Here is a 16938-nt window from a genome sequence, read left to right on the forward strand (position 1 = left end):
TCTGGACTCAATTTCTATCTTTTATTTCATGGGTGAGGGAACAAACGCCAGTTAATGATATCCTGGTCGAAATAAAGAACAGTGCATGGGCAGGCCACGTGATGGGAAGGCACGATAACCGATGATACTTTATGGTAACAGACTCGATACAGACTCGATTCCAAGAGAAGAAAAGCTTAGCAGTGGGAGGCAGAGAGTAAGGTGGGCGGAGGAAATTAGGAAGTTTGGGAAGATAAGTTGGCCGCAGCTGGCGAAGGACGGGGTTAAACGGAGGGATACGGAAAAGCCTTTGTCCTACAGTGGGCACAGTTTGACTGCTGCTGCTGATGATGATGACTGACCTCATTTTCAGCGCCCATCATCTACACTAATGGCTGTCTTAAGGAGGACCTCCTATCGGCCGCCATTATCACAGCTTAATGTTTGCCAAACAAAGAATGCAGTTAAGTCATGACTGCATTGTCAATCTACCACTATGTTTTGTGTATGGGATAAGGATATGCACGCTTTGGGCTTGGGAGGCGAGGTTCTCAAGACACGGGTTGAAAATGATGTATACCTGACGTTGAATTCCTTCTGCGGTAAGGCGAAATCTCTTCCAGCTTTTTTTGCCGTAAAACTAAGCTTTCGCATGCCGACAATTGAGCGACAATGCATATCTACTAGGGCAGTCGTTTTGGCATTTTTGTGTGCATGCCCATTGTCCGACGTCCGTTACTGCTTCTACTGAAAGGAGAGAGGCTCAGCAAAGCAATCTCCAGAAAGAAGGGGAGTTGGACAAGGTTTGAAAAAAAAAAATTGAGAGAGACCAGTCACTGAGAAACACAAGCTGAGCAGTTAAAGTGCCTGAGTAGTAGTGGACGCTGACTGGAAGCGCAAGTCCGAACACAGGCTCGAGCAGCGCTAAAATACGTCTTTAGTGGACGCTGACTGGAAGCGCAAGTCCGAACACAGGCTCGAGCAGCGCTAAAATACGTCTTATGTCCCTTAATATCCATCCTACACATTTAGTAGACAAGCTGTCAGCAGACACTCGTCCAGGATTCTATACGTTTCTATACAGGCCTTGGTTTCTATAGTGCCCGTTCCTGCACACAGTTAGGTACCCCAACTAGCCCCACTGGTAGATCTTCTACCTCTTTTTTATACAGCTTTTCTCGTGGTCCGTAAACTTTCCTTCTATTCCCGCAGTTGGCCTTCTAGGCAAGATGCAGAACTCTATGACTAAAGGAAACTGTAACGGAAGAGAAACCGTAAGAGCGCATAACAGTTCTTGGAGACAGCTGGGCTTTCTCTTTAGTCCATAGTAAATTTCACACAGGTTCTTTCGTCTTCCTTCTTTGCACCAGGGGTGCCCCGCCAGAGACGGTTGGTTTTAACTGGAAGACTGAAGCTTCTTTCTTCGCACCAGGGGTGCCCCGTCAGAGACGGTCTCAAGATGTGTTGACACGCAGGGATAAAAAAAGGCAATAACTGAGGTTTCTGTACAGATATTTACAGCGTACAGAAGTTTAGACACTCGAGACAAATTAAACGGCAAAAGGACAAACAACAAAAAGGGTGGAACTGGCTAATCACTAGAGGAGGCCCCTACTCGGCGTAGCCGAAGATGCGTAGCATCTCACATTAGCCCAGAACCCCGCTTCCGGCTCCGGGGCCCAGTTTTAAAGACTTAAAGGCCCGGCCCACATTTGGTGGCTTCCAATTATGTTACCATGTTCACATGATTGGTTTATCGAGAGCCTGGCCAGCCCTCCAGCTTCCGTAGGGCAAAACGCCCTTTCCACAAACCCAAACGCACGGTCGTGTCAAATGAAAATAAACACAAATATACATTCGTGCTCGGTACCGCGTGTCGGGTGGACACCCGTACTTCCCGGCGCGTTCGCGAGCGGCCGCGTTCCAAGAAAGGAGACGCTCCGCTTTGAGTGCCCCCAGCCGCGTTCCGATGACCCCCGCGAACGCTACCGATACCTTACACGCCCTTCCCAAGATTCTACAAAGGGCTCAAATGCCACTTTTAGAATTATAAAAAAAAAGGATCGGTACGGGTCACAAAACCACCCTGTGGGTGACATACCGCAGCTACACAAGTACTGGCAGCGACAAAACCAAAAGCAAAATAATGCACACGCGCACCAACACATTACAGAAAATGCTTACGGGCACCAAGAAAACAAGCAAATTGCACACTAAAATACACCCAGTGGCATGCCTGCCGTGCGCCGTAACACAGCGTCCAAGTTGGTGGGTTGCACCCAGTTCACCACCACAAAGTAGACACCCTCGTCCTGCTCGCGAACGAGCACACGCACACACACAGACACTCGTAACTTGAGCGTTCAGTAGCACTCGCACGACGTCCGTAAGTGGCCACGTGAGCCTCCTTAGTCGCACCGAGCGTCCTTGTGTGCGTTCGAGCCACTACGCGTCTCAACACAATTAACGCCTAACTGCCACTCGGCTCATTAGGCTGGTGCCACAGCAGGGCAAGAATTCAAAAATTGCTGCCCTCCAGGATCGAAAACAACGTCCTGATCCTCGATAAGTCCAAATCTTTGACCCCACGACGCACCTGAGGGCCCGCTCTCTCTGGCGCGCCGCGAGCCGCGCGCTGCATAAGGAGCATAGCCCCTGCCCTGTCTAACCGTACCACTGACGCCGGTTTTGCTACTCTTGATCTGGCATACTGCAGCACGGAACGTACTTCTCCACGCAGAGACTTTCAATTTGAAAGCCACGCCCTTGCCTCCTGCTACTTCGCCTCGCTTGGAACCATTTGCCCCGTTCCTCCACGAGCAAACACTGATGTTGTCGTTCCCTGCTTGATAGGCATTTGCCGGCTTCGTGGCATCGTCTAAATCCGAGGCTCCATGAGCTCCCTGACAGTCACTTGACCCGAGCTTGCCTTGCGGCAAGTCGCCACTCATTTCCGGGTCCTCGACTGACCTGGCCGGGCACACACCGGGTGCGTTCGAGAACTGCGCGGCGCTCTGCCCGGTCGGCCCAGCGGGCCCACCTCCGCTCTCTGCCTCGGATGTAGAGCTGTTGTCACCAGGAACGCTACGGGGCACTTCATGCCCTATGGCCGACACAGTGTGTGTTTGCAGCAACGCCAGATTTTCACTGGTTACTAGCTCCGTGTCGGAGGTCACAATCTTAGTCATAGAGCCTGCAGGAATTAGATCACTCTCCTGCTTGGTTTCGCACAATTTGGTCTCGACTGGCCCTAGACCATCAGAATTGGGCTGCTCTTTTTCTTTGCTAGCCCCCCGCAGTGGCGAAGCTGTGATTCCTTCAGAAATCTCGTTTTCGCTCTCTGCGGCATTTCCCAACAAAGAGGCGTACGCGCATATCGGCTGATTACCTACAGCGACCTGACTGCTCTTTCCTCCACCTGTGCTTGAGCAGGATAAGTCTTTGTCTTCCAGCACAGGCGGCCTCATCTCTCGTGACTCGGAGCAGTTCGTGGCTGATTGACTGGCTCTTCTGCTCTCCTTGATCTTAGAGATCTCGAGCTCTACCTGCTGGCGTCTTGCTTCTATAACCTTCAAGACATACTTTACATCCTGAGGTTCTTCCTCGCGAAGCACCGCCTTTCCGCCATTCACTTTCGCGAGTTGAGCCTGAAGGTCCGCTAAGCGCGCCTTCGCTAACTCAACCTGGTACCTCACATCGAGTGAGGGCCGGCATGGATAGCCCTCCATACCGCCGTCTGCACTCCTCAACTATCCTACCGGCTCGAACACAGGCACAGGGACGCTAACAATGCGACGAAGGAAACTCACAGTTTCGATGCGTCGATCCGCATTGCGAGCTCCTTGGCGTCGCGGTCCACCGCCACTTTCACCGGACGCCGCGATGAGCTGTCGCACGCCGCTGGTCCTGTGCCCGTTGTCGTCACTTGCTGTGACCCGCCGGTGACCGTCGAGTACTCGACGCGCTGCTTTCCTTCACCGGCCGCAGTCCCGCGTCGCTGGACTACTGCCGTGGTCCTTGCGTCCTTGCCGCCGTCTCTCCGCAGGTCCTTGCTCGAACGCTGCTGTTGCCTGACCGTCGCCTTTCTCCCTGCGTTCAGTCTTCTTCCTGCGCCGTCTTCCGATGGCCGCAGGATCCTGCCGACTGCGCCAGTAAATTTCACACAGGTTCTTTCGTCTTCCTTCTTTGCACCAGGGGTGCCCCGCCAGAGACGGTTGGTTTTAACTGGAAGACTGAAGCTTCTTTCTTCGCACCAGGGGTGCCCCGTCAGAGACGGTCTCAAGATGTGTTGACACGCAGGGATAAAAAAAGGCAATAACTGAGGTTTCTGTACAGATATTTACAGCGTACAGAAGTTTAGACACTCGAGACAAATTAAACGGCAAAAGGACAAACAACAAAAAGGGTGGAACTGGCTAATCACTAGAGGAGGCCCCTACTCGGCGTAGCCGAAGATGCGTAGCATCTCACATTAGCCCAGAACCCCGCTTCCGGCTCCGGGGCCCAGTTTTAAAGACTTAAAGGCCCGGCCCACATTTGGTGGCTTCCAATTATGTTACCATGTTCACATGATTGGTTTATCGAGAGCCTGGCCAGCCCTCCAGCTTCCGTAGGGCAAAACGCCCTTTCCACAAACCCAAACGCACGGTCGTGTCAAATGAAAATAAACACAAATATACATTCGTGCTCGGTACCGCGTGTCGGGTGGACACCCGTACTTCCCGGCGCGTTCGCGAGCGGCCGCGTTCCAAGAAAGGAGACGCTCCGCTTTGAGTGCCCCCAGCCGCGTTCCGATGACCCCCGCGAACGCTACCGATACCTTACATCCATTGAAAGTACTTAACGATATAGCGCTGCTCACCTGTGGCAGGTAGTCACCCTCGCGGTTGCACTGGCTAGTGGAGCTGTTACCGGCGCACACCTTGTACAGCAGCGGCGGGTGCAACAGGTGTAGGTAGACAATAGTGGCTGTTGTCGACGTCTTGCGTAGAATGATGCGGCAGACGTTCGAGTACCGCACCAGCAGCCGGTACAGCGTGGAGCTCCGCTTGCGGACGTCCACGAAGTACAGGTACAGCCCATTGGAACAGTGCTCAAAGTGCGCATTGCATTGGGTCACCTGGTGGAAGAGAAGGCGGTGAGAAGACAGCTCTAAAACCGAATTATACCGCTCATACTGTGAACTTACAGTACTTCCTAAGAATCGCAGGTCTATCCATGTCGGTACAGTTTTGCACCATGCAGAGTGGACAATACATTCCTGGCGCTCCAAGTGCTTTATGTAGGGAGAAACACTGTCTATACAGCCCTTGAAAGTCCTCTCTAAGACTGAGGATGGGCACGGCATAGCATCCGCATCAGCGATGTCATGCAACAGAGCGTCACTCCTTCAAATCGCTGTGCCCTAAGAAAACTTGAACGGCGAATCGCAGGCCGTTTATACTGGCCGCAGTATATAAAACTGTTTTAAACCACCTTGCCGTGTAATGCACCGCACCTCTCTCTCTTTTACTGGTATTTGTAATGGCTAGGCACCCCATAAATTTTTCTGGAGCTGCTCGTTACATGAATTGCATCCACATGGCAATTTATGCTCCCCGTCAAGCAAGCCAATCCGACAAGTCAGGCATGCAGATGAATGGAAAAGGGCCCTTGTGTAAAGTGCATGGCTATCATGCCCAAAATTTCCCTTGGCTTCACGCACCCAAGATCTGATCTGGGAGGACAGCGTTAGTTTTAATGTGCCTATGAGCTGGCACTGCCGTCGTATGACCTGATATAGTGCCGACTACTCTTCTCACATCCCCCTTGCGACTCAGGCTGTGTTTTTAGGTTTTCCTACACCCTCACCGACAGCAACAATGTTTATTCTCATGACCATTCACCATGCAACCATTCACAGCTGTCATAACTCCAAATCTTGGAAGGACTCCGTCTGAGAACACCTATACTGAAATATGTCACCTTAAATCCTTCGTACGAGGGCGCAGGCGGCGACGGCTTGAGGCTCCTCGTCGTTGAGGACGGCGTACGCGACGTCGAGATCGACGACGATGCGCAAGATGTCACCGAGGACTTGGGACTCGGAAGCTCACTCTCAGCGTCTTCCTTGGAGGGCGTGGAGAATGCTGATGACTCTTTCTCACAAGGTGACGGAGGGGACGGGGAAACAGACGTCTCCTTCGATGCCGGCAGCGCAGACCAGTTGCAGGAGGCCGGCAGCACGCTCTGCGGTGCCACAGTCGTTGCTCGTGCAGCAAACTCTGCAGGCGGTGATGACGCCGGTATTTGCAGTTTTAGAGGCGACGTTAACGACGGCTTAGGCGCGCTAGGGGAAGATGTCTTCTGCGAGGCCGGAGGCGCATGGTCACAACCCTGTGGCGTGTACGGCTTTGGTGGGACAGGCGGCGGCAGCGTCTTGGCAAGAACCCTATCCGGTGAAGGCGTCTTAGTAGGCGGCGCTCTCATTGAATGAACTTTCCCGAGCGTTCCTGCCGGCGAGCTCTTCGGTGAGGCCAGCTTGGCGTCGGGTGACTCATTGTGGGGGCAAGACGTCTTCCCTGGCGAGCTTGACCCATCTGACGGGAAGCTAGACTTGGTCCCTCTTCCTTTCTTTCCCCGCTTCACAGACTTTGTTTGACCGGAGGGGGAGGATGAAGACTTGGACGACGAGGGCGGTGGCGGTGGCGGCGTGGTGTAGGCGCTGTCAAAGTGCGCCACAAACGTGTTGTACCCGAGGAAGCAGCCGAGGGCAAACGCGTTTACGGGTACGTCCTTGTGCTCCATGGCGACCTCGCTGCCGTACGGGTCGCAGTGCTCCTCGAGCTCCTCGGATGCGAGCCACCATTCTGGCGGGCCAGACTTGCCCGCAGCCGCGCCGTTATTGGCCCCATCCTGGTCTTGGTCGCACCTGCGGATAATAAAAGAAAATGGACATGCGGAACCAAAAGCCGGAACAGGCGCATGAAGCGATACCTTCGAACTGAAATGGCGGTACTGTCACCACCCTCAACCGCCTCAGTACGGCGGCTATGAGCATGCAGAAACCGATAGTTCCTTAATTGCACCAGGGACGAAACTATGAATCGAGATGTCTGCATAAACGCCTCTTGGTTTCTGAACAGACGGAGGTGTCAACAATGATTCGCGCAATGAGTTGTTTATGAAGCTCGACAGCCTTTCCCCTCGATCACGGTATAAATAGTAGTGGTTCAATATGCATTTGGATTGCCCAAATGGCGCTGCAGTCACCTAACCTCCAATACGCACGCATCAGCTAACCTCCGCGTTTTGGACCCATGTCAGGGCACATGAGTTTTTCAACTTACGCGACAGTGCAGACTTGACAAAATGATTGCTAAGGCCGAAAGAAGACAGGCAAGGGAAAAACCAGAACGACTTGTCGTGCTCACCACTTAAGTACGATATGCATGAACGAGTCCTTGGGTGACCGCTCGAGTCGCACTGTCATGGTTGCCGTCCAGTTGGGGCTCTCGTAGACGGCCACCTCGCAACGGTCTCCGGCCACCACCTGCTCCACGGCGCAATGCAGGCCTAGCAGCCGCCGCAGCTGAGTTGCTGTCGGCGTGCCCCAGCCGGACTCCAGACAATGGACGCGCAGCGTCATCTCCCGGCAGTCGTCCTGCCGTTTGCGAACGCAGAACCTGGACACCGATGGCGTCGGCCCCGGAAGCAACAACGGCTCTGTAGGAAGCAACAACTGCTCTGTAGGAAGCGTCATTGCGGCAGATGGCTATGCTGCCCTTTCAAACTCTTCGGCTGGCTTCTGCGTTGAGTTCGACTACGTCTTCTGCTGGAGCGGCAGTCAAGCAGGAAGACCAAGGGGCAGACCCGGAAGTGCTCGATTTCTTGGCCTTTGATACGAGCTGCGAAGAGGTTTTGCACAAGTAATTATGGCTGAATTCAGCAGTTGCATCGTGGGCGTCAGTGACAGCGCTCCTGACGTTAGGCACCACGACTTCGTTCTGCCATAATAGCCGGGAATGCAGTTAGCATGGCAATACCACTTTGTGAAACATTAAGCACCGCATACCCGTATTTACCCGAATGTAACACGAGTTTTTTTACCATAAACAGACGTGAAAAGTCACCCCCCGCGTTACATTCGAATACTAGGTATAAAAATGTTAAGCACGAAACACTCATTATTAGCATCGCTTAATGTGCCGCATTTACGAGCGTGTCGATTGACCTGCTCCTTCAAAGTAGTGCGCTCCAAATTCAGCGGTCAACCAATACGCTAACCACGCCAGGACGAGTCGTGAATGCGGTGCAAACGCGAAAAAGGCAGAGCAGACGACACCAACGAGAGCGCGCCAGCAACGAGTCACCTTGAAACATGGAGGGAAAAAATGGAGCGCGACGCCAAGCGGCTGCAGCCTCCACAAGCCAAGCGCTCGTGCACGGCCGGTCTCTAGGGAGAGCGCGCAGGAGAAGCGCGCGCACCCCTCGAGACCGGCTGTGGCTCGCGAAGCCGATTCCTCTCCCTTTTTTTCGCTATCCCAGTCAGTTCCTCTCCCGCATGCTATCAAGCTCCAGGGTCGCACAGCTGACTGGTAAGCTAGGCAAGATGCCACAGGGAACCGTGGCCTACACTGATGCCGCGGTAGGCACGCTAGGAGACACCGTCTCCGTAGCCGTCGGGGACTCAGGCAGAACGTTACGCGTTGTAAGACACCTTGACTTAAAACCCCTTGTGGCGGAGGAGGTTGCAATAGCGATCGCTCTAACTCAGCCAGGTAATAAATACGTAGTAAGCGACTGCAAAGCCGCAATTAGAAATTACAGCAAGGGACGCATCCACGAAATGGCGGCTAAATATCTAAAAGACTTTATCCCAGCCCACAATATTCTAATTATCTGGACCCCAGCCCACTCGGGTCTGGTTGGAAACGAGGCCGCCCACAGGCTCGCCCGCTCCTCTTTACCTCGGGGAGCCGTGGACACCTCATTCGAATTCAGCACTAAAGAGGAAACCAATACCTTTAATAGCATCACAGACATTCAGAAAAAGAACAAAAGGATCTATCCTCCTCCGGATAGATCGCTTAGCTCGGCTGAGGCCTATGACTGGAGAAGACTCCAAGCTGGAAACTTCGCATCCCCGCTCTGGAGGAGCTGGACAGGAGGTGACACGAGGGAGGATGCGGAGGTGTGCGATTTCTGCGGGCATACCGCTAGTAAAGATCAGGTTCTTCTACTCTCCTTGCACCAGCGGTGCCCCGCCAGAGACGGGTTGGTTTCAACTCGAAGACTGAAGCTCTTCGCACCAGGGGTGCCCGTCAGAGACGGTCTTGTGTTCAGTTGAGACGCAGGGGTAAGGCGAACACTTCAAATTTTATGTACAGTATTTACAATAGATACAAGTTAAGGCACTCGAGACAAATTAAACGGCAAAAAGGAGAAACAACAAAAAGGTGGAACTGGCTAATACTAGGGGAGGCCCCTAACTCGGCGTTGCCGAAGATGCGTTGCATCTCACCTTAGCGCAGAACCCCGCTTCCAGCTCCGGGACCCGGTTTTAAAGCCCTAAAGGCCCGGCCCACATTTCGTAGCTTCCAATCATATTGTGCTCTCAACATGATTGGTTCTTCAAGAGCCTGGCCAGCCCTCCAGCTGCCGTAAAGTAGAGCACTCTCTCCACCACAAAATAAAAACAAACACAAATAGACATCCGTGCCAGCACGTGTGCGAATCAGTACCGCGGGTGGGGGGACACCCGTATACCTGCCGGCGCGTTCGCGAGCGGCCGCGTTCCAAGAAAGGAGACGCTTCGCTTTGAGCACCCCCAGCCGCGTTCCGATGACCCCCGCGAACGCTACCGAACCCTTACACGCCCTTCCCAAGATTCTACAAAGGGCTCAAATGCCACTTTTAGAATTATAACAAAGGGATCGGTACGGGTCACAAAACCACCCTGTGGGTGACATACCGCAGCTACACAAACACTGGCACGAACAAAACCAAAAACAAAAAAAAATGCACATGGGCACCAACACAACACAAGCAAATTGCACCCTAAAATACACCCAGTGGCATGCCTGCCGTGCGCCGTAACACAGCGTCCAAGTTGGTGCGTTGCACCCAGTTCACCAGCATGCACACCCGCGTCCTGCTCGACACACACACCGACACTCGCAACTAGAGCGTTCAGTAGCACTCGCACGACGTCCGTGTGGCCACGTGAGCCTCCTTAGTCGCACCGAGCGTCCTTGTGTGCGTTCGAGCCACTACGCGTCTCAACACAACGCCTAACTGCCACTCGACTCATTAGGCTGGTGCCACAGCAGGGCAAGAACTCAACAGCTGGTGCCCTCCAGGATCAAACACATGCCGGCCCTCGATGGGTCCAAATCCCTGACCACACGACGCCCCCGAGGGCACGCTCTCTCCGGCGCGCCAGCACGGGCCGCGCCCTGCGCAAGGGACATATCCTCTCCTCAGTCTAACCGTACCAGTGAGGCCGGTTTTACTACACTTGATCTGGCGTACTGCAGTACGGAACGAACTGTTCCACGCGCCGACTTTCAAGGTGAAAGCCACGCACCTGCCTCCTGCCACTCCACCTCGCCCGGGGCCATCTGCACCTTTACTGCACGAGCAAACTTTGAAACCGCCGCTCCGTGCCTGATCGGCGCTTGCCGGCTTCGTGGCATAGTCTGAGGCTGCATGAGCTCTCTCGCAGTCGCTTGATCCGAATTTGTTTTGTGGCAACTCGCCACGCATCTCCTTGTCCTCCAAGGACCTGGTGGGACACACGTCGAGTGCGTTCAACAAATGCGTGGCGCTCGGTCCCGTCGGCCCATCAGGCCAACCTTCGTTCTTTGCCTCGGATGGAACGCTCCTGCCACTATCAACGCTATGGGGCACTTCATACCCTATGCCCGACACAGTGTGCGGTTGCGGCGTCGCCAGACTTCCTCCTTTCACTCGCTCGCCGATCTGACGTCTGTTCTCACCGACCGTTTCCTGCTGCACGAAATGCTCTTTTTCACAGCTTGCTTGGGACTGCGTTTTCGGAATTGTCAGAGTGACTTCCAACAATCCTGAACTCGCGTCCGCGTCCCTGGTGTCATTTGGGGTAGAGCTAACTTGCGCAGCTGGATCGTCGGAGTGCGCGTTCACCGCCTCTAACACCGCGACGCTGCGTTCCGTCAGGATACTTTCTTCACGAGAGATTCCAGTTTCGCGGAAAGCTGGCTCTCTTTTTACTTCTCTCTGGCTGTTTTCTTTTCCTGTGCTTGACAGGCATATGCCTTTGCCTTCCAGCACTGGTGACCTCTCTGCTCGGGACTCGGAGCAGTTCTCCCTGGCTGATTGACTGGCTCTTCTAGACCACTTGATCTTAGAAATCTCGAGCTCTACCTGCTGGCGTCTCGCTTCTAATACCCCCAAGACATACTTAACATCCTGAGGTTCTTCCTCGCGAAGCAGCGCCTTTCCGCCATTTACTTTCGCAAGTTGAGCCTGAAGGTCCGCTAAGCGCGCCTTCGCTAACTCAACTTGGTACCTCACATCGAGTGAGGGCCGGCATGGATAGCCCTCCATACCGCCGTCTGTACTCCTCAACTGTCCTACCAGCTCGAATACATGCACAGGGACGCTAACAATGCGACGAAGGAAACTCACAGTTTCGATGCGTCGATCCGCATTGCCAGCTCCTTGGCGTCGCAGTCCACCGCCACTTTCATCGGACGCTGCGATGAGCTGTCGCACGCCGCTGGTCCTGTGCACGTTGTCACTTGCTGCGACCCGCCGGTGACCGAGTTCTCGACGCTCTGCCTTCCTTGACCGGACGCAGTCCCGCGTCGCTGGTCCGCTGCAGTGGCCCTTGCCGTTGTCTCTCCGGAAGGTCCTTTTTCGAACGCTGCTGTTGCCTGATCGTCGCCTTTCTCCCTGCCGTCAGCCTTCTTCCTGCGCCGTCTTCCGATGGCCGCAGGATCCTGTCGACTGCGCCAGTAAAGTTTCACAGGTTTTTTATCTTCCTTATTGCACCAGCGGTGCCCCGTCGGAGACGGTTGGTTCCAACTGGAAGACTGAAGCTCTTCGCACCAGTGGTGCACCGTCAGAGACGGTCTCACGATGAGTTGACACGCAGGGATGAAAAAGGCAATGACTGGAGATTTATATACAAATATGTACAATAGATACAAGTTAAGGCACTAGAGACAAATTAAAACAGCAAAGGACAAACAACAAGAAGGTGGAACTGGCTAATACTAGGGGAGGCCCCTACTCGGCGTTGCCGAAGATGCGTTGCATCTCACCTTAGCGCAGAACCCCGCTTCCAGCTCCGGGACCCGGTTTTAAAGCCCTAAAGGCCCGGCCCACATTTCGTAGCTTCCAATCATATTGTGCTCTCAACATGATTGGTTCTTCAAGAGCCTGGCCAGCCCTCCAGCTGCCGTAAAGTAGAGCACTCTCTCCACCACAAAATAAAAACAAACACAAATAGACATCCGTGCCAGCACGTGTGCGAATCAGTACCGCGGGTGGGGGGACACCCGTATACCTGCCGGCGCGTTCGCGAGCGGCCGCGTTTCAAGAAAGGAGACGCTTCGCTTTGAGCACCCCCAGCCGCGTTCCGATGACCCCCGCGAACGCTACCGAACCCTTACACCGCTACACTCGAACACATACTATGGAGATGCCCCAGTGCCCCAGGATATCGCAGAATCAATAATGCAGAGGAATGGGAGACCATACTCAGAAGTGCCGACCTTAGCATACAACGATACGCTACCCGCCTGGCAGCAGAAGCTGCGCGACTATACCGTTGCTAGTCTTCCAGCTGCGACGCTGCCCCTCCCCGGACGCCTGCGTGCGGACCCGGAGGGGCACGGGTCTTCTTCTGGCGGAAATAAAGTTTCTTCACTCACTCACTATCAAGCTCTATGCGCTATCACGTGGCGTGGTCACGGGAGGACCGACTTTCTCCTTTTTAGTGCATTTTTACTTTTTACGACTGGCTTCAAAACATCGCCGGTGACGTAGCGGTCCGTTTGGGCCACGTGATAGTACCACGTGACCTACGCCACCGATTCCTCAGGCAGTGTATAGCCGCATGGTCTTGGTCTGTGTTTCGACACGTTTCCAAAACGGCGTGCTCTCGCGCTCAGTATACCGCTGGCTTCAAGCGCAACGCTATTCTACTCGCCGAAAAAGTCGGTAACTCAGCGGCCGCAAGAAGCCTGGACATCAACGAATCGGCGATAAGGGGATGGAGGAAGCATCGCCAGGAGTTGTTCAATTCCAACAGTCAAAGAAAAGGTTTCCGGGCATAATTTGCAGGCACTGTACTTCAATAAAGCTGCTCTCGACTTTTCCTATAGTTTCCTGCGTTAAATTCGTGTTCTTTAATTTCGGTTCCTCGTCTTAAATTCGTGTTTTCGCATTTTTTGATCTTGCGCGTTCGCAAAGTCGACCCTCGCGTTACAATCGTGTTCTTTGTTTTCCCCGGTTTCGCCCTCGCAAAGTCGACCCTCGCGTTACAATTGGGGTCGCGTTACATTCGGGTAAATATGGTACTTCGAGCCTTAATTGGAATCGCAGAGGCGGCTAGGCAGTCTACAAAGAAGGAACATCTCGCAAAACGTACTTATAAGTCTGCTGTAAAAATCATAGGGGTATAGGGATTCAAGCCAAGTAGTTTCCACCGATCAGGAAGATTACCAACTAATGCTATGCCCTTGGTACACTACCTAGGCGATGGGCGACTGCCACTTGGTTTGGTTTAGTTTATTGGGGTTTTACGTCCCAAAGCAACTCAGGCTATGAGGGACGCCGTAGTGAAGGGCTCCGGAATTTTCGGCCACCTGGGGTCCTTTGACGTGCACTGACATCGCACAGCACACGGGCCTCCAGAATTTCGCCTTCATCGGAATTCAGCCGCCGCGGCCGGGATCGAACCCGAGTCTTTCGGGCCAGCAGCCAAGCGCCGTAACCACTGAGCCATCGCGGCGGGGCACTGCCACTTGGGGCACTGCTACGCCTAGGTGGCGTAAGCAAGGCACCGTATAGGTCGATTACAAGCAGGCAACTCAGCGGTGTGCATTGTATGAAGGATCACAGTATGGGGCACCATTAGGCCTAGGTCGATTACGGGCCTGCACGGCAGCGGAGTGCCTCGGGTGAATAATGAACAAATGGGGCATCAATACACCTAGGTAGCCTAGGACGATAGCGGCCTGGTATCGTAACCAGCCCGGTTACGGCCCGGTTACGGCCCAGCATCAACCCGGCATCGGGTGAACTACCAACACATGGGGCCCCACTCGACAATGGGTGCCTAAGTCGATAACAGCCCGACCCCGCCGCGGAGAGCTTGGAATGAATGACAAGAACGTAGGCCAAAAGTGCGTCAAAGTGGCCTAGTTCGATCACGGACCAGCACAGTAACGGAATGCTTCCGATGAATGACGACCACGTTGGGCATTGCTAGGCCTTAGCCGATTACGGCTCTTCACCGCAGCGGAGCGCTTCGGAAGAATAGCAGCTACGAAATGCCTCTTCAGTGAGCGCCGAAATCAGCCCGAGAGCGGTTTCGCATGTTCGTCTACATTGGCATGAGGCAGAGCAGGAAGCCGCAGACTTCTAAAAAACGTTGCGGTTCGACAACCTCTCCTGCCTCGCTTCTTCCATCGATATAGTTGCAAAAGAGTAAGGATTCATGAAGGCTCAGAATGGCATTTGTTCCCACCCTTCGCGGCACACACACAAAAAAAGGTCCATTGGTAGGTCAGGTGAAGAAGCTTATAGGCGGCGTATTCGGGTTAATTGGAGAGACATGGGAGAGGCCTTTGCCCTGCAGTGGGCGTAGTCAGGCTGATGATGATGATGATGACGATGATGATGTGCGGCGCACCGTAAGTAACGTCCATATCAGTTTCTAGGATTTCGAAAACGCGGTTACCCTCGGTGCTGTGGCCCCACGATTTCTGGCTACATCGCGCCAAAATACGTGCGCCTTCGAGAAGCTTGTAGGCAAAGCAACCTCTACAGTGCAACGTAACTGGTAGAAATAGGTTTGGTTTGATTTATTGGGTTTAATCTCCCAAAGCGTCTTAGGCTATGATGGAGGCCGTAGTGAAGGGCTGCGGAAATTTCGACCACCGGGGGTTCTTTAACGTACATTCACACCGCACAGTACACGGGACTCTAAATTCGACTGCCGCGGGCGGGATCGAACCCGCGTCTTTCGGGTCAGCTACCGAGCGCTGTAACCACTGAGCCACCGCAGCGGCGTGGAATTAGCAAATCCGAGCCACAGCGTCGAGGATATTCGTGTTTTCAAAATTCTGAAGACTGATATGAATATTAATTACGGTGGGCTACACGCCTCTAAATAATTAAGGAGCCTAATAGTAATAGTTAAAAATTAACTATTGAATATTACTTAAACACCCTGCTAGTTAGCACTTCTTAACTGTATTCTGATATACTACATCGCTGACAATGCTATGTCAAAAAAAAGCGCTCTTCTCACTCAAAAAGCCTATGTTACAAGAAATGTGTAAAAAAGTTGGAGGACGCTTAAGCTTCGCCTTAAAGAGTGGAACGCGACCGCCTGTCGCAGCCTGCCAGGGAGTCCGCGGAACGCCATCGCCCGTTCGGTGCGACGCCTTGCCCGTTGGACAAATCGCTCGGAGTCTCTGAAGGCCTCTCAACAAAACGGATGCCACGAACGCAAGCATAACTTCCGCGCCGAACGAGCGGCCAGCAAGCCGCAAGCTTCGTGGTGAACGCGCCTTGGATGTGCGCTGCGTTGTTCGCCGCTCACCGCGTGCTTCCTGCGTCCCCGCACGGCCCCGCTGCGCCCGAACGAGACGAGCAGTAGGCGCTGCCCTCGCGCGCTGTCTGTTGGGGAGTGGCGTTTGCTTGAGTTAATATTACATGACACACCCTGTATAGTAACGAAATCTGTGCGACCACTGCAGCTGGCGCGAGCAGTCTTACACTCAAGACTAAGTAGGCATTCCCGATGAAGCGCTCGCGTGGAACTCGATACACAGCAGCAGTGGCGGAGAAAAAATTACTCACCTTAGGCGAAACAGTTCAGAATCCCTCGATGAAGTGAAGCGTCCCACAGAGCGAAATAACGCAAGGCTGGAAACCCGACGATGGTCTGGTCGCGATTGCCCCTTGGCACAGAGCTAGGCCTGATTGCCGGAATCCGAGAGCTGCCGTGACACACCGTGCGAGCGTACTTAACAGCAGGCGTTCACCGTTCTCACGAGGTCATATCTCGCGGTCCTTCGCCACGAGCCACGCCGACACGAGCCTCGTGATGATGAGGAAGATGTCGGCGCTAGAGGAAAGAAAGAGTGCTCAAATGCGCGGTTGCGTCCTTTGAGTAAAGGAAAGCGCACAGTAACTGTGTCATATTTCCGAGGACTCTTTAGGCGCAGCTACGGCTGGCACTGTCGGGAGGACAGGGAGGAAAGACTCGGAACAGAGCCCGGAGGGATGCGGGTGGGCAGGACGGTGGAAATGAAAGAAGAAAGGGAGGAAGAGGTACCACGGCTTGCCAAGGCTGCTTTTGTACACTGGCCGAGGTTGAGCAGTTTCGCGTGGCTCCCGGAGAGCCGTGCTGCGCATGCGCGAAGAGCAAGTGACGTCACTACGCACAGTTGGCGTGCCTCACGGCGCGCGCGCGCTCGCCTTCCTTTCCTTAAAATGATCGGAGTGTAAAACGTTGACGACGCCAACGCCAATGAACACAACGGACACCGACGGCCTATGGCTTCAGCGCCGCGTTTCTGGCACAACGTTGTCAATGCCAACGCATGCAGCGCACACCTGAGGTGTCCACTGTTCCAAGAGGGCAGTTATGCGCCTTCCCTCTGGTTCAGGCGTTCACCGATATGTGAACACCTCGGCCTCACCTCACGCTACGTATATCCTAGCATAGCAGAGCTAAGCCACTGCCAATTTTTCTAA

General features: G+C 53.8%; 1 protein-coding gene across 2 annotated transcripts in view; it reads right to left on the reverse strand.

Moving 5' to 3' along the window:
* LOC149365614 (uncharacterized) overlaps nt 1-16655 on the reverse strand; it is a 48672-nt gene extending 32017 nt beyond the window's left edge. For both annotated transcript variants that reach the window (XM_089544588.1, XM_089544598.1), the window contains exons 1-4: nt 16039-16655; nt 7392-7865; nt 5944-6889; nt 4841-5098 (exon numbers count right to left, since the gene is read on the reverse strand). In XM_089544588.1, the coding sequence (XP_089400714.1) occupies nt 4841-5098; nt 5944-6889; nt 7392-7720 (1533 nt within the window). In that variant the 5' untranslated portion in view covers nt 7721-7865; nt 16039-16655. The remainder of the gene's footprint in view (nt 1-4840; nt 5099-5943; nt 6890-7391; nt 7866-16038) is intronic.
* Between the last annotated feature and the right edge of the window lie 283 nt (nt 16656-16938).

The sequence above is a fragment of the Amblyomma mixtum genome, chromosome 1 (genome assembly GCF_055824585.1).
Source record: "Amblyomma mixtum isolate Tamu chromosome 1, ASM5582458v1, whole genome shotgun sequence".
Classification (NCBI taxonomy): Eukaryota; Metazoa; Arthropoda; class Arachnida; order Ixodida; family Ixodidae; genus Amblyomma; species Amblyomma mixtum.